Here is a 21,180-nt window from a genome sequence, read left to right on the forward strand (position 1 = left end):
ATATGTTAAAAAAACGTTTAATCTTTTTACTATTTTCTACATAATAAATACCACATTTATGAATGATTATGCCAAAAATGAATAAATACATTTATGATTATTAACTATAACTTAAAAAGCAAAACAATCTAAATGTATTACTATTGACTGATTAAAAGATAAATATTTTTTTTTACTATTGACTGATTAAAAGATAATATTAATATTACAAATGACAATTTTTTTTTTAATATTGACAATGCTTAAAACATCAACTCACCCTTAAGTTGTTTCAAACCTGTATGAGTTTTTTTTTTTTTCTTCTGTTGAACACAAGATGATATTTAGAAGAATGATGGTGACCATACATATGATGGACCCCATTGACTTCCATTGTAGGAAAAAAAGATACTATGGAAGTCAATGGGGTCCATCAACTGTCTGGTCACCAACATTCTTCTAAATATCATCTTTTGTGTTCAACAGAAGATAGGAAACTCATACAGGTTTGAAACAACTTGAGGGTGAGTAAATGACAGAATTTATTTTTGGGTGAACTATCCCTTTAATGATGAGAACAGTCAATTTCTGCATTGTCTTTGAAGAGGATTTCTTTAACAATAATAATAAAAAAAACTATTACACATTTTAGTTTAATATTTGTTATAAAGCTTTATTTTAAAAAAAGTAGGCTACTACTGCAGTGATCAATTAACCTGTCATAACATTGCACAGATATATACCTCCATGCTTTTAAATAGCTGCATTTTAATTGTAACTTACACCTATGCATCTAAATGCAGGACACAGAAAGCAATACAAACAGTGAAAAAATAAAAAAATAAAAAAAGACACGGGCGGACATAAAAAAAAGGACTACATTAGACAGATGGACAGACACAGAAAGAAAATGAAAAGGCAGTAAGATGTTAAGACAAGAAAGAGACACAGAGACAGACAGAACACAAACTAAATGGATCTGTAAAAATAACTATCCCTATAAAAGGCTGATAGCAAAATCCCTTACCTTTATATAAAATCTTTGCTAACAGTAAAAATGAACCCTTAAAACACCACTACAAAATAAATGTCATAAAAATATTTTATTTCAAATACATTGTAAAACAATAAATTCAAATCTATAAAGTGAACAGAAGACAAACGAACAAGAAAATGGCCAATAAAAATAAGTCGAGGATTTGTTCACAGATCATCCTGGAGTTCACCTGTGGAGAGAAGAGTGGTTTCAGAAAGTTCATTAAATACAATAAAAAGTGGTATTGCCTCATAACAGCAGATACATACAGTCAAACGCTTCAGGGAAGACGGTCGGCACAGTTACTTCTATTGCGCTCCCTAAACACACACAAAATACTTCTCTTAACCTACACTTAAATATTGTGCTCGTTAACCATGCATTAGTCGAAAGGGGCCGTTTATACGACGCCGTTTTCAACTAAAAACGGGAGAAAAAAAAAGGTATGCATTTTGCCTGGCGTATTGGGTGTCTCGGGCCCCGTTTACACGAGAACGCTCACGGGTGAAAACGTAAAATACTTTATCGGATGTGCCTTTCGTTTACATGGCGACGGCGTTTTTGGGGCTTAAAAACGCACAAAAGTGAAACCACCCTCCAGAGTGGAAATCTTAAAAACGCTCCACCATCGTGTTCCTGTCTAAAGGTAAAAACGCAAAAGTCTGCAAGACAATGAAGGCGTCGCGTACGCGTTTACGTCACAGGCATGCGCCAGTACAGGAAATTAACAAAACATTATCAAACTATAATATAGCATTAATTTCATTGACAAAAAAAAAAAAAATTCTGAGCGACACGCGAAGAGCACCGAGGGTTAAAGCAGCAGCTTTACCGTATTAAACAAGAACTGTGTCAGCGGCTCTTTCACTCTCAGTGCTTCACATCGCCACCTAGCCGCCTGGAGTGCACACTACATCCAATTTCACACACTTTTGTGTCACCATACGCACGCAGATTTCCCCCCAATAACGCTCGTCTAAACGCAGAATAAAAAGTGATAACGCAACGCCACTTTTGCGTTTTCTCTTCAGATCGTTTCTGTGTAAACACAGCCTGAAAAAGCAAAGTTTTGAAAACGGTTTTTGAAGCGCAAGTTTTTGAAAACGGTACGTTTAAACAACAAAAACGTGAATATTTGATGACAACGACGTGTTCAGTCTAATGTTTCATCGCCATCTAATGGCCTGGAGGCAGAATACAGCGTTTTTAGTTGTTTTCGTGGGTCCGTGTGAATGGGGATCGTTTTGACAACGAAAATTTGTATGTATGTGAAAAACTTCTGTTTTAAGCTTATCGTTGTTGTGTAAACGTACCCTAAATCTAATCAAACAAGAGCTCCCAGCTCAACTGAAGTCTCATGAACAATTTCCCCCAACTCTAGTGGTTTGTACCGGTTTGGCATTGGAGGTTTTGGAAGACTTGTTGCGGGGACGTTTTCTCAGGCCACCGCCGGCCCCTGGGGGGGTTTTGCAGGCGTCTTCGTGGAGCCTGAGGCCTCGCCGAAGCAAACTACCTCCACCGCTGCTCTTCGGCGTATTAGGAATCATGAACACCACAGATTGCCTTTGCTTAGACTAGAGATGAATAGAGTTAGGTTCATGTGTGTGGCTATGGACATAATTTGTGACCCTGGACCACAAAACCACTCAAGTTGCACGGGTATATTTGTGGCAATAGCCAACAATACATTGTATGGGTCAATTTATGCCGAAAATAATTAGGATATTAAGTAAAGATCGTGTTCAGTGAAGATTTTGTAAACTTCCTACTGTAAATATAACAAAATATTTTTGAGAGTGAATGCAGCACAATCGCGAACATAAATGGACAACTTTAAAAGGCGGTTTCTCAATGTTTCGATTTTTTTTGCACCCTAGATTCCAGATTTTCAAATATCTCGCCCAAAATATTGTCCTATCCCAACAAACCATACATCAGTGGAAAGCTTATTTATTATTAATGTAGAAATCTTAATTTCACAAAAATTGACCATTGTGACTGGTTTTTGTGGTCCAGGGTCGTGTGTGTGTGTGTGTGTGTGTGTGTGTGTGTGTGTGTGTGTGTGTGTGTGTATAAACTACCTTACCTGAGAGTTTGAAAGTCTGTTGGCATGCTTGCTCTTAATTGTTGCTTTCCGAGAGATGCAGTTCGCCGACTTCAGCAGCAACAGGGCACATGGATTGCACATTTACACATAATTCAGAATACATTTCCTTAAAACTGACATTTGAAAAATAATTCTAAATTATATATATTTTTTTTTAAATGGAACAGTTTATTAAACCTATAGACAATAAGTCTGCATGCGTTTTTTTTTTTTTTTTTTTTTTACATCATATTAGATGCATCAGCATCATGTATTATGATATAGTGAGAATATATAGGTGGGGGGGGGGCACACCTCAGTTTTAATCAAAGGCCAAAACATGCAGTTTGGTGCAGATGCTGATATTTATATGGACAATAAGTAAGATTAAATTATGATGCTTGTAATGTTACCCAGACAGCAACATGTGTCGGCCCAGATCCGGTCCACATCTGGTACGCGAAGAATCCACATGTACCATATCTGGGCCGACACCATGTTGCTGTCTGGGAAATCCATCAGATCTTTATAACAGTATAGCAGATACTTGCATAAAATGCATATAAATATCATTCGTCACTCTGAATCTGCCAATAATGTCTTAATACATGTAAATGATTTGTATTATGATCAAAGCTCTGTAGTTTTAAAACAATGCAATACAATGATCATTGAGAGATGAACAAATAAACCTTCCTCAAAAGGCTCATGATTTTTCTAAAAAAAATGATATCTGGATAATCAAATAAACCCAAGTTGCTTCAATCCAGTAAGTGTTGATCTTGAAATATTACTGACAAGATCAAACTTACGGTTATGTTTACTTTATACAAATTTCACAGCAAAAATACTTTTAAATCACGAGCTGATGGTGGACGTTTTACAATTGAAATAAAAAGGCTTTTTACTTGCTAAAAAGTATGAACTATCAATCGGACGACAGAAGGCATGTAGGGGACTGTGTGCAACCGGTTTCTCAGCAAAGTTTTGATCATGTTGAAGCCTTAGAAATGTGTGTATCAAATATGATACAGACTTTAAAGGGTTAAAGAAAGCACATTAAAATGTACCTTTACAAATCAACAAATTAACTGATCCTATAAAAAAAAAAAAACACATGTACATGTTCTGGTTCTGCCGTACCTCAGGTGTGTCCGGGACATGCAGATGAAATCCCGGCCTCTTCCGAACCTGTGTGTGCGACAATTCAGTGATTCACGCAAGAGCAAAGCGGCACTGTAACCATCACATATATACTGGAAATGATCTACATCAGAACATAGATTATAGGGATAGTTAACCCTAATATGAAAATTGAAGGATTAGTTCACTTCAATATGAAAAATGCTCTACTATTCAGGAAATGGAATAGTAATTAAAGCGATGGTTCAGAGTAATTTCAACCTAGGGTCCTTTGCACCATGACCTCGAGCCAAACCACCCCCCCAGAAGCCTTTTTTCCCTTGGTCGTACATTATTAAAGTTAGAGCTTTTTTAGAGATATCAGCCGAATGGTTTAGTGCGGGCGCTAACTTATCCAAAAGTTGTATTTCGTAAATTACCGCACTAATAATGCCTGGAACGGTACCAAACTTCTACAGCAGTACAAATAGGTTTTGTACTCATAAATCAAGGCATTGGAAAGTGTGCAAGTACATCAGGAGTTTATTTAAATAACACTTGCATGATTGCTTACTGCTAACCTGACGGTGACGTCACTTCAGTGATTTGGGAAAAGTTCTGGCAGAAAGCGATGCGTAAGGATGAAGTGTAACGACGCCCAGTTCCAGGAATGCACTAATATTTTGTTGGTAGTACTAGTTTTGCAACAATTATTAGTTAACACCGAGTAACTACATTAAAAAAAAATTGGATATACCAAAAAACTTTACCCTTACACTTGTGAGTTTTGCAAAAGACTTTTACGGGCTTTTCCCAAATCACAGAAAGTGACCTCGACGTCCGGGTTAGCAGTAGCATGAGCCGTCAAGCAAGTGTTATTTAAATAAACTCCTGATGTACTTGCAAACTTTCCAATGCCTCGTTTTATGAGTACAGAACCTATTTGTACTACTGTAGAAGTTTGGTGCCATCCCAGGCATTATTAGTGGAGTATTTTACCAGATACAACCTTGGATCCATTAACGCCTGGACTAGCCATAGAGCTAAATAAGCTCTAACTTTAATAATGTTCAACCAAGGGAAAAAAAAGCTTCTGTGTGTGTCTGTGTGTGTGGCTCGAGGTCATGGTGCAAAGGACCCTAGGTTGAAATTACTCCGAACCATCCCTTTAAGTTAGTATTGTGTCTTCATGTATGGCCAGGCATGTGCATGTATATACTTTTAGACTTTCTCTGCATCTCACGTCCTCACTGTCATCGATCATCTTCCTCCACTCTTGCAGACGCTTCTCGGCAAAGTCCACCTGAAACAAACATGTTAATGCATGTTAAACTAAACTGAAAATGACTCAATACAGGATTCAGTGTCTGGAGATTTTCACTTTGGCCTTCGCCTGGTCTCGTTCCCTCTGAAGAGCCTGGTGTCCGCTGCTGTAATGCTGTAACTGCTTGAATGTGATCTTCAGCTTCTCCAGGAGCTCCTTATTCTGCAGCTCCCATTGTCCAGCGAGATTTTTCAGAGCGAGAATGGAGGCGTTTTGTTTTTCCAGCTTCAGCTGCAGTTGAGCTCGAAGCCCATCAGATTTCGGCTGTCGATCCTTCACGGTGGCTTTAAGAGCGCTTATGTGAGAGTCCCTCTCTGAAATCTCAGCCTGAAGTTCCCTCACGGTCTTCTCAAGCTCCTGAGCTTTTTCTTGGAGGGTTTCTTGGTGGCACAGCTCATGTCGAAGCAAGTCAGCCTGCAGGTTCAGAAGAGAGGTCGAGTTGTGTTGGGTCTCTAAAACAGACATGTGTTGTTGTTTCTGCACTTCATGTTCACTGTAACAGCAGATCTGCTCTTTAAGAGAGGTTACCTCCGCGGCCAGAACCAGCATTTCCTCTTGTTTTTCTGATGCGGCTGAAGAAGCAGAGTGAAGCTCTTGCTGAAGTTTAACAGTCTCCTCATGCTCTTTGCGATTTGATTTGATCAATTCAATATTTTGTTCCTTCACAAGCTTCAGCTCGTGGTCAACAGAGTCGTACTCGTTCCTCAGATTTCTGATTTCTTCATCTTTTAGGGAAATCTGCTCGGACAGTTCCAGAATGCGGGTTTGAAAGCTCTCGATTTTGTTCAAAGCCTGACAAGAGACAAGTTTGCAAATTATTTATTTTTGCATCCTAGCATTTTATACAATAAAAACAATAAAGTGAGATTCGCTCAGACTATTAAAGAGAGCTAAATTATAATTTAAACTGAAGAGCAATCCATCTTACAAATGGACAAAAAAAAAAGATTTTTTAAAAAATGTAAATTCTAAAACAATTACATTTATTATTTAACGGTTTATAGAACTAGATTTTAAAATGTGAATTAAATGTTTTTAAATGTTCATTTAATTTTAATGTAATAAAACATTAATAAATCACTTAAATAAAAAAATACATGTCATGCCATTTCATTAAATAAAACAACATCTTAAAACATTAATTAAAGTTTTACATTTATTTTTCAATTTAATAAAACTCCAAATCATTTTTAAAGGGGAAAAAAACATTTTAAACTGTTTAATTCATGTTATAACGTTGTTAGAATAAGAACACACAATAATTAAAGCTGCAAGCAGCGATTGCGGGCCCAAGCCGGTGGCACCGCCACCCTGGTGCCTTTAGTGGAACTAAAGGCACCGGGTGGCGGTGCCACCGGCTTGGGCCCTCCATCGCTGCTTGCAGCTTTAATTATATATATATATATATATTATGTAAATTCTTTTTTCCCCCTATTTTTAACATATATATTATTATATATATTATTAAAATTTTTGGATGCTAAACTATTCTTTTTATAGGCTTTGTACTTTGTACACTTTGTACACTCACGTTCCAATATAGAAAAATTATCCTCTTCAAATGCGCAAAAATGTGCTTGGAAACATCACAGTGGAGCGGTGCTTACTATGAACGGCACAAACTGTACAAATGACTATTTAAACAGAGCAGTGTAATTTTTATATGTAAGGTTGACTATTTTATTATTATATTTTATTAAGGCTATAATGAACATGCTGCGATGTCAAGATTGCAATGCTGGAATGCTGTGTGTGTGTGTGTGTGTGTGTGTGTGTGTGTGTGTGTGTGTGTGAGGCTCGATCGAACAATGGAGACATAAAAACATACTCCGTCATTTTGTTCATACAGACCATCATTCAAAATGCAAAGTGTTTCCTTATATTTGTGTACACTCGCAATGAAACACAACATTGTGCTTTTATTAAACTATAAACTCTTGTCAAACTGTAACCTACAACTGTCACCCAACCAAAATCACACACACACACACACACACACACACACACACACACACACACACACACATCCCCCCTCCCCTCCCCTCCCCACACAGACAGACACACACACACACACAGAATGGCAGAGAGACAGAGAGAGAGAAAATACACATTCAAACCACAATATCTGACTTCCTGTTGGTCGGAGCTAATGACTGTAAATTAGAAAGTTGTCCGGATCGAAGAGAAGAATATACGTACCGAGTTTGGTTACTGTAGGTAAAACTATAACTAAGTTATAACACACTTTATGCATCCTTTTTTAATCATAAATTTGTTTCCTCGCCACGGCCAAACCGTTAGAGATATCAAAAATCCCCTGGCAATTTATCATCTTCCATGTCTTGACTTCATGCTGACCGAGTTTCGTGGTCATCGGATGAATTCTCTAGGAGAAGTGTTTCAAATGCGAGAGCAAGCGTTCTCCAATCAACCCGTAATAGCCGACTTCCTGTTGGGCTGGCGTAAAACTTGACCCAGGGAAAGTTGTTCGGCCCGATTAAATCTATATGTGTACCGAGTTTCATATTAATTCATGCAAGCGTGTTTGATATACGGACAAGTGTTCGAATCCCATTCCAGGGGTGCTGTCGAGCCCCCCTGCCACGCCCGGGTACCAGCTTCAGTCCGGCTCTAATGGCCGCGGGTTCTGACCTGTGTGCAAAATTTCAAGAGTTTGAGCATGTTAAAGGAGAACTCCGGTCAATTTTAACATTGAGCTCAATTTTGAGTAAATTTGGAGTGCTGTCAATACAGAGAACAACGACAAAAATCGGTGTTGCCTACACTGTGTTATCCTATTTTTAAAATTTGCACCCTATTGACTTGAATGGGGCAAGTTTTAAACCTGCTTTTATCCTCTTAACATATTTGATGTGTCATTACAAGTGCCCAGCCATGTTGAGTGATTCCTTAAGAGTGAACACGAGTGAATCTGACTGCAGTAGATGTGAAAGATATGAATAAAAATGATGTTATATCAGCCACATACCTGTATTTAGTTCCTGTTTTCGGTGGAAGTCCAAAGTAGTCGATTGTCGAGTTCACGCGCATAGGTTTAGTTACTGCAATTCCATTGCATGTGTTTTTTAAACTACGCCAAATAGCCGACTTCCTGTTGGGCTGGGGTAAAAAGTCAGAGCACGAAGGATATATGAACCGATGAGATCTATAAGTGTACCGAGTTTCATATTATTTTTATGCAAGCGTGTTTGATTTATGGACCAAGTTTTCGGACCCCGTTCCAGGGGGCGCTGTCGAGCCCCCCTGCCACGCCCGGGTACCAGCTTCAGTCCGGCTCTAATGGCCGCGGGTTCTGATCCGTGTGCAAAGTTTCAAGAGTTTTTGAGCACGTTAAGGCCCCCAAAAGTGGCAAAAACCTTGAAAAAAAAATTATTATAAAGAAGAAGAAGAAGAAGAAAAAATCCTTAGAAGAACAATAGGGCTCTGCGCCCTTTCAGGGCTTGGGCCCTAATAAAACTATTTTATTTACCAAAATTGTAAAACAAGTTAAACAGTGTGAAATGTCAATTTAATAATACTAATTTAAATGTTTTATTAAATTACATTTTAAAAATGTTTATTTAATGGATTTTAAAAAACTAATTAACAATATTTTAAAACATGAATTAAACAGTTTAAAAATAGCCAATTTAATAAAATAAAAAAAGAGAAACATAATTCAACATTTAAAACTGCTTATTTGATTCATGTTTTAAAATTTAGTTATTTTTGACAGAAAAAAAATAGTTTAACAACATTTTAAAGCATTTTCCATTTTTATGTCTGAACTTTGATAACTGACTTTTATTTTTAAGCATCACTCCTAGTCCTCCACACTCACCTCCATGATGGGTCCCAAAACCTCTCCTCTCTCCTGAGACTGAGCTTTCAGGAGTTCATCCTCCAGAACGGAGATCTTTCCCTGAAGGATCTGCACTTGCTCACTCAGACACTCCTGAACGAGGAAGAAAACAATACAGATTAATAAATACCAGTCAGGGAGAGTACAAAGCAAAGAAACACAACATGATGAATTAAACTGAAATGATCTACCCGGTGTGTGACGGCCTCGTTCAACTCGTGCTCGAGAAACTCCTTTCTGCTCCTCCACTCAGCCAGCGATGATTCATGAGCCAACGTGAGTTTTGTAACTTCCTCCTCGGCTCTCGCCAGCTGAGCGAATGTGTTTCGCACCTGATGAGTTCAGTGTGAGGAAGAAATTAGTTTTAAACAGGTTAGCAAGACAGAAAGGAAGGAATGGGGGGGAATAAAAGTAGCTCACCTGAGCAGCGAAAGTTTGGTTCTCCTCTGCTAGTTCATCAATCTTTTTGTCCTTCAGAGAGTTTTCGGTTTTTAAATCATGGCACTGCTTCACAACTTCATGCACTCTGCGGAGAAGACTGTACGAGAAAAAAAGGTAACATTTTCCATTAAGGTCTCATTAGTTAACATTAGTTGAAGCATTTACGGTAACACTTTACAATACTTATACACAGGGGTGGACAAAGTACACAACTTCCTTACTTGAGTAAAAGTACAGATACTACTGGTCAAATATTACTCCGTTACAAGTAAAAGTTGTAAAGACAGATTTTTACTCAAGTAAAAGTACTCCTTTTTAAAAGTACTTAAGTATAAAAGTAAATGTCAATTCATTGTTTTATTATTGTTGCATTGTTGCATGTAATAACCAATTTACAGTACCTTATGCCTCTGAATCTCTGCCTGCCCTCATATCAATATAACATTTATTTCTAGAACACAGTTCCAGTCGTGGGATTGAATAAGTCACTCAATAACGTCCACAATGGTTTCGGACACCAAAATGGCTGTTCCCAGTTTTTTGGCTTTTAGTATGAATATGTTAGCCTTACGGTTATCTATAAGCTAGTGCGCTCCAAAACAATGACAACATTTGCATTTAGAAGACCAAACCCAACGTTGAAAATTAAAATCATGTTGATGTCAGAATCCAATGTCAGATTGACGTTAATCTCCAACGTTGGACAGACTGTATTGTGGTTGAAAATGGGATGACGTCAGAAACCAACATCAGTCGAGTTCTGACATCAACCAGACTTTCATTTTTCCAACCAAAATCATCCCTGACGTTACTACTTTCTACTCATGGACCTCGACAGAAATGTAGTGGAGTAAAAAGTACGATATTTGTCTTTCAAATGTAGTGAAGTTAAAATAAAAGTTTCCAGAAAAAATTATACTCAAGTACAGATACTCAAAAAGTGTACTTAAGTACCTTACTCAAGTAAATGTACTTTGTTACTGTCCACCTCTGCTTATACAGCATTTAATCTTGGTTCATGTTAATTTCAACATTTACTAATACTTTATTCAAATCTTGTTAACATTAGTTAATGCACTGTCAACTAACATGAACTAACAATGAACTGCTGTATTTTTATTAATTAACATTAACAAATACAGTTACAAATGTATTCCTCACAGTTAGTTAATACATTAATGTTTACTAATGAACCTTATTGTAAAGTGTTACCACATTTACTAAAACTAACAATAAGCAATATATTTTAGAAATGATTGATCTTTCTTTAGTGTGTGATGTTGTGGTTTGAGCATTAAAAATGATAAAGTTAGAAGTTACTCTATATCAGTGTCGCCCTCAATAAAATAAAAAAAGCATGTTCGAGTGCATTAATGTTTTGTTAACATACAACTTTTGATTTAAAAATATTAGTAAACATTGAAATGAACACTAAGATTGATAGATGCTCTAGAAGCATGGTTCCTTGTTAGTTCACTTAACTAATGTAGATAACTAACTAAAGTTAACAAAATGAAACATTATAAAGTGGTACCAAAAAACAAACTATTTTGTTTACTACTAATTACAGGAAACCCAAATTTGAGTCCACACAGACATGCTTACTGAACATTAAAGGGGACCTATTATGCAAAATTAACTTTAACGTGTGTTGTGTGTCAACAACCACCGTATAATGATAAAAATCCACCCACTTATTTTTTTATATTCCCCTTAAATCAGTTTATCAATGAGTTGGTCACGTTTTCTATACATTCTGACATCGAATGTTTATCTCCTTGCAAGAGCAGATGAAAACACAAGAATATCTCAGCTAAGGTGACTGCTGTTGGCTGCATCAATGAACAAAAAAAACAATGGAAAAGTAGTGCAGTGGAATGGAAAATGTGTTTTAAGTAAACGCACTAGACGTGTGATTGACCGTTGCACTCGTGTCTTGCATCTTTTACAACATTTAGCGCAGAAATTTGCATTCTAAAAACGCAGCGTTCAAGTTAAAGAAGCTCAAATAAAAAAAACGTCACGTATCACGTTGGAAAGGTCACGCACGACGTAATCGGAAGTACCGACCCAGTGTTTACAAGTATGATGCATGCATGTTGAATGACACATTTATATATATTTGTGTCAGTTTATCGTTTAAAATGGTCCTTACGTGTGCATATCATTGTTATGTGTATTAGTCTTTGCCCGTTCACTTTGTAAACACGTCTTGCATGACATTTCCAACGTGATGACGCATCTCAGAGATGGTACAAGACGGGCATTTGTGGTTAAAAAGTATATATTTTTTTTAGAAAATGACCGATAGTTTCGCTAGATAAGACCCTTATTTCTCGACTGTGATTGGTTCGAGCCTTTGAAGCTGCATTGACACTGACATTTGGACCTTTAAACCGTTGGTTGCCATTCAAGTCTATTATATGGAGAAAAATCCTGGAATGTTTTCCTCAAAAACCTTCATTTCTTTTCGAGTGAAGAAAGAAAGACATGGACATCTTGGATGAGATGAGGGAGAGTAAATGATCAGCAACATTTTTTTTGAAAGTGAACCAATCCTTTAAGGCTAAAGACAGGAGAGTTTATCATGAGGGTTGGAGGTAAACTCTGCAGGACAGCGGCTCTCTAGGACCGACGTTACTCATCGCTGGTATAATAAATGTATTTTGAGCCGAAATCTAACAGACACATTCTGAGGACACCTGAGACTATTACATCTTTTAAAAAGGGACATAATAGGTCCACCTTCCCCTTCTTGCGTCTCACCTCTCGTTCTTCTCCTGCAGCTCCAGAAGAGCAGCTTTATGGTCTTTCTCCAGTTCTCGTTGTTCTCTCAGCATCCGGTCCACCCTGTGCTGCAGCCGGACTATCAGACCCTCTGTGTGCAAAAGAGAGAGAGAGAGAAATTAAACCAAATTCACACCAGAGTTAATTCACTCGAGGGAGCATGAATGAAACCTTTCTCTGAGATGACGTTGATCTGATCGGCCAGTTCTTTCTCCAGCTCGTCTCGCACATCTGCCCCATGTGCCAACTCTTTCCGGAGTCTCTTCAACAGTTGTGGCGTGCTCATTTTATCCTGCACTGGACAGCTGGAGATCAAGAATGCGAGTTAAGTCCTTTTCACAAGCAGCACGACGTGATATAAAGCCGAGCGAATCTCCGATGAACCAAGTTTTCACACTGAACGCGGAATGATTGATTGCCTTCAGCTAATTCACACCTGCACGATTGGTGACGCTGACCAAGAATACATTTCTCCTAGTGTGTGTGTGTGTGTGTGTGTGTGTGTGTGTGATCTTCCCGTTGGTCTTTAACATCGTCTGCTGCACAACATTCAACAGTAAATTAAGATAAATAAAGTTTGGTACAACACAGAAACCATCATCGAGTGCGTGTATTAACTTCCGACTGCGATCTAAAGTGGATTTTGATTAAATAAAGGGCCGACTTGTGTTTTATAAAAAACTGAACGCTACACCTGCCTAGTATTTCTTATGTAAGCATTTCTCATTCTGTTATAAAAATACGCAGAGCCGCATGAAAAACACATGCAGAACATATATCGTCGTAATCATATTTATTTGGTTGCATGCTTCATCTGTAGATTCGTTTATTTCAGTAGTTTATGTACAGAAGTCAGAGCGAGGAAATTAACAAAACGTCATCATTCAGAAGTGCAGGAGTTGTGATCACATATGATTGACAGCTCTAGAGCGAAGGAGCTCTAGACACGCACGGAAGAAAACCGCACTCTGTACGTGGTTTCAAGCTCTTCATATCGAATAATTCAGTGGAAAAGGAATAGAAATGATAATCTAGATAAAGAAAATGTAAGAATAAAACTGTTTCTTAAACACAAATGATAAGAAGAACTCAACATCCATCCTCTTCTCTCTTCCGAAATACTTTTCTTCGGTGTTTACACAGGTTTTTTTTAAACAAAAAGCACCACTCTCACACTTGTGTGCAACAGCAGCGGCTCGGGTAAGCTCAAATCTAATTGGACGGCGAAATAAATTGTGTTGTGTCGCGCTGCAAATGATCTGCAATTGTGAGTATCTCCATAAGGATCTATTGTTTCGATTCAAGAGTAATCTCGACTTCAATCTTCAAGTCCTGATGACTTTGATCCCTTCATCGCAAGCTCAGTGTGAAAGGCTCTTTATTCTGGGATTTTACATTGTCAACTCATCACTCCATTATACAATAGCAGGGAAAATAAGTGAACCCATGCATTTACAACAAGCTGGATATTATACAGCTATAATGTAGCTCAAATACAAATTCACTATGATACACTTTTTTTCCAGGAGTCTTTGATTAATAGAAAGTTCAAAAGAACAGCATTCATATTGAAACAAATATTTTATAACATTATGTGTCTGACACTTTTGATCAATTTAATGGGTCCTTGCTGAGTAAAAGTTATAATTTCTTTCCTTCAATAAAAATAAAATAAATTTTGAGTGGTTTACACGATATCAGATGATGCAATGAAGCAAGAAGGGCATTACCGGTCCGAGCTGCCGGCCACTGTGACCAGCTCTTGAATCTGAACTCTGGGTTTCTGGAAGTGTCTGGTGAACGGAGACTCATCACCATCATCATCAGTGTATAAAGGCGAGCAGCAGCTGCTCCCGCTGCTGGAGGTGGAGAAGGTCATGACCGCTACAGAGTGAGACAGAGAGAAGGTTAACACACCTGTGCGCATACAATACAATCATTAACGCTCACCTCACTCATTTGTAGGGTTGGGAATCAAAAATCGATTCTGGATTACTTGAGGTCAGGAATCAGATACTATAAAATTAATTTTGATTCCTCTTTTCGATTCTTTTATGAGCATTTCAATATGACTTTAAACCATTCAAGCGCGAGACGACTCGCACGGCGTTTTCTGTGCAGACATGTGTATCCGGATATTGGATCCGTGCAGCTCTTAACGGGTTTGTTCACCCAAAAATTTTAATTCTGTCAGTAATTACTCACCCTCATGTTGTTCCAACCCTGTAAGACTTTCCTTCATCTTCACACAAATTAAGATATTTTTGATTAAATCTGAGATCTGTCTCACTCCTCCAGAGGCTTCTATTGTAAGCAAAACTTGCCGGCCCAGAAAGTTAGTAAAGACGATGTTTAAAATAGTCCAAGTGACTACAGTGGCTCAACCTTAAGTTTATCAAGCGACGAGAATACTTTTTGTGGAAAATAAATAAATAACGACTTTATTTCTGTGTGGGCCTCTGAGTGAGTACGTCAGAATGGAGGCTCACTATTGGCCGACGCTGGTCATATGTGATGATGCGTGTGATGCTGGCCAATAGTGAGCCGACGTTCTGACGTACAACCCAGAAGCGCTGCGCTGTTACACTACGTGAACTCAGAGACCCACAGAAGAAAATGAATGGTCATTATTTTTGCTTTGTTTGCGTACAAAAAGTATTCTCATCGCTTGATAAACTTAAGGTTGAGCCACTGTAGTCACTTGGACTATTTTAAACATCGTCTTTACTCTTTACTAACTTTCTGGGCCGGCACGTTTCAATTACAATAGAAGCCTATGGAGGAGTGAGACAGCTCTCAGATTTTATAAAATATCTCAATTTGTGTGAAGATGAACGAAAGTCTTGGAACAATATGAGGGAGAGTATTTACTGACAGAATTTTAATTTTTGGGTGAACTAACCCTTTAACTAACATTCCTGCTACAGTCTCTATAACACTTATCAAGTCAAAGAGAAAATTCACTCGTTCTTGACTGAATAACTTGTGTAACTTTCTAATGTATATTTTATTTATAAAGTGCAGAGATATTTTACATTTGATAAAGGTTTCTGTACCTAAAATCTTAAAACACTATTTTAAATTGTATCTTTGTTCAGTTGTATTTGTTGCGATAACTAATTTTCTATTTGTTCTTTTTTTAATTTAATTAAACCACAGCCAAACGTTCCTTGCGCAAGTGTTTTTTAGCCAGTTGATTTTTGTTCTATTCAGCTACCATTACATTTTGTGTTATTAAGCTACAATTAAATGTTTTGGAATAAGACTAAATGTGAATAATATCCAAGATTTATTTTTACCTTACTGGAATCGAAATCATTCAAATTAAAACGATACCCAACCCTACTTATTTGTTAATGCCATGCTAGCATCTAACACCAAGTTCATTGTGAAAAACGGGTTAAAACAAAGGGGTAAAAAAAATAAAAAAAATAAAAACACTTTACATTTAAATGGACTGATTTTATTAAAAACATTAGAAGGGTAGTGTATAAGCGAAAATAAATAAACACTGATTTCTTCAAAAGATTACCATCACTACAATTCAATAAGCTGCACATGTGATAATGTGGCTACTTACAGGCTTTGGTGAGGAATTTATTCAGGTCATCATCTAAAGACAGACCATCAGCATCGTCTTCAACAAAATGAAACATGGATGCGATCATCAACTGACACAGAAAGACAGAGCAAGAGGGTGAGTTCAGAAAATTCACAGACGTCACAAACTGTCGGTCAGTGTTGAACACTCACCCCCGTCTTTGTGTCCAAAGGTACCATGTTGTACCTTTTAAAACCGCAGTAACACAGAACGAGCACCACCTGCACACACACACAGCACATAAAAACTATTCTTTTTAACCTAAACACTAAAAGTGCAAAACATTCCCAACACAGAAAAGAGAAAAGGGTTTTTAAACGTCTAGTTAAAAACACATTCACCAAATTAATGGCTTTCATGTTTTTAAATAAAACACTTATATGAATAAGAAAAGTTTTAATGTCTTGAATACAAGCAACATCTTCATAATTATTTTTAAATACGTTTCCAAATGGAGGTAAAATATTAGGTATAACATTTCTTTCCTATGGTGTGAGAGACCTGGGTTCGAATCCACTGTGAGACACCAATGTGTCCCTGAGCAAGACACTTAACCCCTAGTTGCTCCAGAGGCGTGCGACCTCTGACATATATAGCAATTGTAAGTCGCTTTGGATAAAAGCGTCAGCTAAATGAATAAATGTAAATGTAAATGTCTTTACTGTTCCTGTAGCTCAAACATTGAAGCATGGTGCTAGCAACACCAAGGTCATGAGTTCGATTCCCAGCACATGCATGAACTGATAAAATATATACTTTCAATGCAACGCAAGGACAGAACATTTTGCACAAAAAAAAAAAAAAAAAAAAAACGGGTGGGGGGGGGGGGGGGGTTTCATTCAGAAACTGACACCATGTTCATTGCATTTTTAATGCATTGTCATATTAAACGTATTTCCCATTGGTGTGGGCAGTCAGGTCTGGAGGGAGTTTGATTGGAAAACTAAAATCTGATTTTTCTGGAAATCTTTCCTCACCAAGAGTAGTACGAGTGACAAATGTTGGAGAAACTGTGGATCGGTCGGTGATCAAACTCACATCTTTTGGGACTGTCCCACCATACATTACTTTAAGGGCATTTTGGAAAATCTACTAAAAATGAACATCTCTTTTTTTTTTTTTTTCCAACTTTTTTTATTGAGTAGATTTTATTTTAAAGGTGACAATTGTATAATTAACAATAAACATAACAAAATGGGACCGAGATGACACCTGTACTGTACCCGATCCCCTCCCCACCCAACCCATGAACTAACCCACCACAGGCCCATAAACGAAGACAGACATACAGACCCATGCATACCAACAGACATTCACCAATACAGGCACGTACAAAAAAAATAAATAAAAAAATAATAATAATAAATTATATATATATATATGTACATACATACACATACTAAAATAATAAACAAGAATAAGTAGAAAAAGAGAGAGAAAATATATATATATATACACACACATAATAATAAAAAATAAATTAAAAAAATAATGAAAATATAAATGAAATAAAATGAACATCTCTTTTGACTCCCGAACATTTTTACTGGATATCTTTCCAGACAAGCTTTCTCAAGACCAAGCATTTCTTCTCCATCTCCTCTTAATGACGGCAATAAATTATAATCTGTTGGTTAAAACCTGAGCCACCTACCGTTACGCAATGGACACAAAATATGTATTTAATGGAACGGTTGACAGCACAACTGCAATTAAAAATCCCAGTTTTTGAAAGATGGGGTCCTGCTATTGACTTTCTGAAATGGGACATAAGCCTATGCCTTAAATTCTTTGTGTTTCTGATTGTAAATAATGTATGAAGCCCAGTCTCAGGACAATGTTCATGTGTTTTTTTGTGCATTCACAATAAAGTAAAAAAAAAAAAAAAGTGTCACATTGACAACATCATAAAGAATAGTTTCTTTTTCTATGAGTTTCTTATTCAGAGCAAAAAACAACAGAAACAGAAACACACCTTGGCAGTCTGAAGCTCCAGCTCGATCCCCTGGCTGATCTTCTGGAAGATGAGGGATGCCTGTCTTGGGCTGAACTGAAACTCATCTGCATGTAGACAGAAGTAAAGGTAAGCAGTAGTTTATGTAAACGCACATGTGTGTGTGGAGCCATCGCACAGGGAGCCCGATTATTCGACAGGCCCTGTCGGCAGGAACCAGCATCTCTCTGTGTGGCGTCCAGGACTGCGGCACTGCTCAGCTCTACAGACACACTGGGACAAACCACAGTACAATCATGGTGACGGGACCTGGGATCGAACCTGCAACCTTTCCATCCACAGGCCAACTCCTTATCCACTGAGCCACTGCTACTGTCACACTTTCACGGTTTCTGAACTCCCTGACACCCCCTATTGTAGTTTTGAGTTTCTTCCGGGAACGAACAAGTCACAATATTCCTCATTTAAATAATTAATATGCAGAATAAAGGGGCGGGGCCTGGCTGAGTTAGTAGAGTGTTGAAACTGGCAGTTATGATAAGGGGCAGGACATCTCCCAAACACACTCGAAGCGCTTGACCAATCACAACACACTGATCCAGCCGACCAATCAGAGAACAGTGTGCTTTCAGAAGGAGGGGCTTCATAGAGACAGGAACTAAATGGAGCGTTACTGACAGACTGGGAAGAGAGGAGCTGCAACTATGGCAAATATGAGGAAAATAATGTGTTTTTTTACATTTAAGCATGAAAACCTGTTCTAGTAGAGCGTACTAAAGGGCATAATATGTCCTCTTTAAAAGACTGGTCTGACAAGTTAGGATTTGCTACTCACCCCGCAGTATCCTGGAGAGCATTTCCATCACATTAGGAGCTGGTGACACCAATAAATCATCACGGGACTCTTTCCCTCGTCTACAGAACAAGATGACACACATTAACCAAGACATTTTAATAAACTCATTTAACAGATGCTTCAAACCAGTGACTTACAAACGAGGAACACCACAAGTAATCTGTCATGTTTCCAGCAATATTCATAGTATTAGTAAAACAAACATTGACTAGTAAACAAGCTAGAACAGAAATACAATTATTTCTTTTAATAAAGGAGTTAAACAATGACTAGTGATATTTATATTTTCTCAATAGGTTTTTAAAACGGATAAGAATTTAGTTTGCATCTGATTTGCGAACATCAGGTTTCATGTGTGTGTGTGTGTGTGTGTGTGTGTGTGTATTGCATCAGAAACGCCTCAAATTAAAGTAAGTAACAAACTAAGTAACGAAAAGGCATTTCTATCGTAACCATCACAGCTCACACTTTGTAGGCAAGCTTAAGGAGTCGATGATCGTCCATCATATGGGTGATTTTGTTGATGGGCTCCTCAGGACAGACACTGTTGATCTGTCAGAAGAACATCAGTCACTGTAAACATGCCTTTAAATGTCATGTGGTGCGATACATTAAATATGACGGAGTCAACTTACCCATGACAAAAGTGCTGCCTCCTTAATGCCATTCAACTCCATGATGGACACTACAAATAAACAACTACATTCATTACACAGAATGTGGATTTATGTGAATGAATAGATATATCTACGGTGGCCAATAGAGCTCATGTGCAAATAGAACAAAACAACAGCAAATTAAGACAACATTCTTCATCAGTTTGACAACACATGTGCTGCAAATACTCACAAGACAATGACCTGAAATGCGAGTTTTTGTTTAGTTTGACATCCTTCCTGATCATGTGTGCGTTGTGAGTATTTGCATCGCGTTTCTGTATTTGGTTGCGTTGTGATTATTTTCTGCACATGTTATCAAACTGATGATGTTTTTTTCTGTTTGCTTGAGTTTTCTTCAGTTTCAGCGTGTTGAGCTCTCTCGACCACCATGTGTGTGTGTGTGTGTGTGTGTGTGTGTGTGTATTAGTCAAAAGAATAGTAGGCTACTGTTTCCTAACAATTAAAATAAACTCGATATCTTAAACATCTGTTGTTACAAAACAATTTGTTAGGCGCATACAAATCCTTAATATTATATTATTAAAAAAAGCAATTGTAACTCCAAATATTAAATATGTTGGGTATTTTAAAACGTTTTAAGTTACCTCCAAAATGTGAAAAGCGAACGTCGACAGTTTCAAACGCTTCAGAAACGCGCAGACAGATGGTTTGGTTTATCTCTGATTTTTCAACAATGGCAGAAGAAATTTAATCATGAAATAATCAATACATGTGGGTATAATTATATGAATAAATGAACACGAGATGTTTTACCGCATTTGTTTGACTGAAATACTCGACCCACAACTTCTTAACAAAACTAATAAAGACGCAGCAGGGCGTTCATTGGTCCTTTAAATATATGATGACGCAATACTCCGTCCTCTATGCTCATTGGCTATCATAAATTACGTGGCCAATGGAAACACTCCCTTTCCGAAGCGGCACAAGTTATCATAGAAATCAACGCTACTAACGTTTATATATTCATATTTAAATTTGAATTAACAAAAAAGTATAAACCATTAACCTCCATTAACTGTGGGCACGGTTTAAAAACCTCAATTTAATTGTGATAAGCCTAAAATTTGGGACAACTTGGTTCGACACATTTTTTAATTTCTAGCAATGTTAAAGTTTAACCTTTTGTTTTTTGCACAAACATTTCCATGGATTCATTTTGTATGCTTAAAAATGAAAAAGTTGTTTCTAATCTTCCAAATAAGTAGCACCCTTAATAACAAAATATTTAGCTGACTTGTTCATATTCAATCATTTGTTACCTGATGATACAAGTTTGATCGCAATCCTCCGGGAATCATATAGTTTGACAGGTATCTTACCAAATATGAAAACACATAGCAACTAAATCGACGATCTCAGGTAGAAATGCTTTTTTTTGAAGATCTGGATAATTCATAGTTTGAAGATTCAATACAGTCGGAAATGGTATGTTTTTTATTTTATTTAATA

General features: G+C 37.4%; 1 protein-coding gene across 16 annotated transcripts; it reads right to left on the reverse strand.

Moving 5' to 3' along the window:
• Positions 1–1,064: 1,064 nt before the first annotated feature.
• LOC306997030 (nuclear mitotic apparatus protein 1) lies at positions 1,065–20,541 on the reverse strand. 16 transcript variants are annotated; one of them, XM_079610023.1, is made up of 22 exons: positions 20,482–20,540; positions 20,313–20,387; positions 19,684–19,733; positions 19,515–19,600; positions 19,028–19,107; positions 18,214–18,299; positions 16,391–16,459; positions 16,218–16,308; positions 14,368–14,521; positions 12,809–12,942; positions 12,617–12,728; positions 9,830–9,947; positions 9,601–9,741; positions 9,389–9,502; positions 6,076–6,339; positions 5,605–5,961; positions 5,443–5,526; positions 4,245–4,292; positions 3,102–3,170; positions 2,407–2,589; positions 1,285–1,335; positions 1,069–1,205 (listed from the first exon to the last, which is right to left on the reverse strand). In XM_079610023.1, exons 3-21 carry the CDS (start codon positions 19,723–19,725, stop codon positions 1,324–1,326), a joined length of 2,244 nt encoding a protein of 747 aa, XP_079466149.1. In that variant the 5' UTR covers positions 19,726–19,733; positions 20,313–20,387; positions 20,482–20,540; the 3' UTR covers positions 1,069–1,205; positions 1,285–1,323. The 16 variants fall into 16 exon arrangements, with proteins under 16 accessions (XP_079466147.1, XP_079466144.1, XP_079466145.1 ...); XM_079610021.1 differs by lacking the exon at positions 1,285–1,335 and having other exon boundaries at positions 1,065–1,205; positions 2,329–2,589; positions 20,482–20,541; XM_079610018.1 differs by lacking the exon at positions 1,285–1,335 and having other exon boundaries at positions 1,065–1,205.
• Between the last annotated feature and the right edge of the window lie 639 nt (positions 20,542–21,180).

This window comes from Phoxinus phoxinus (assembly GCF_949152265.1).
Source record: "Phoxinus phoxinus genome assembly, chromosome: 4".
In the NCBI taxonomy this organism is placed as follows: Eukaryota; Metazoa; Chordata; class Actinopteri; order Cypriniformes; family Leuciscidae; genus Phoxinus; species Phoxinus phoxinus.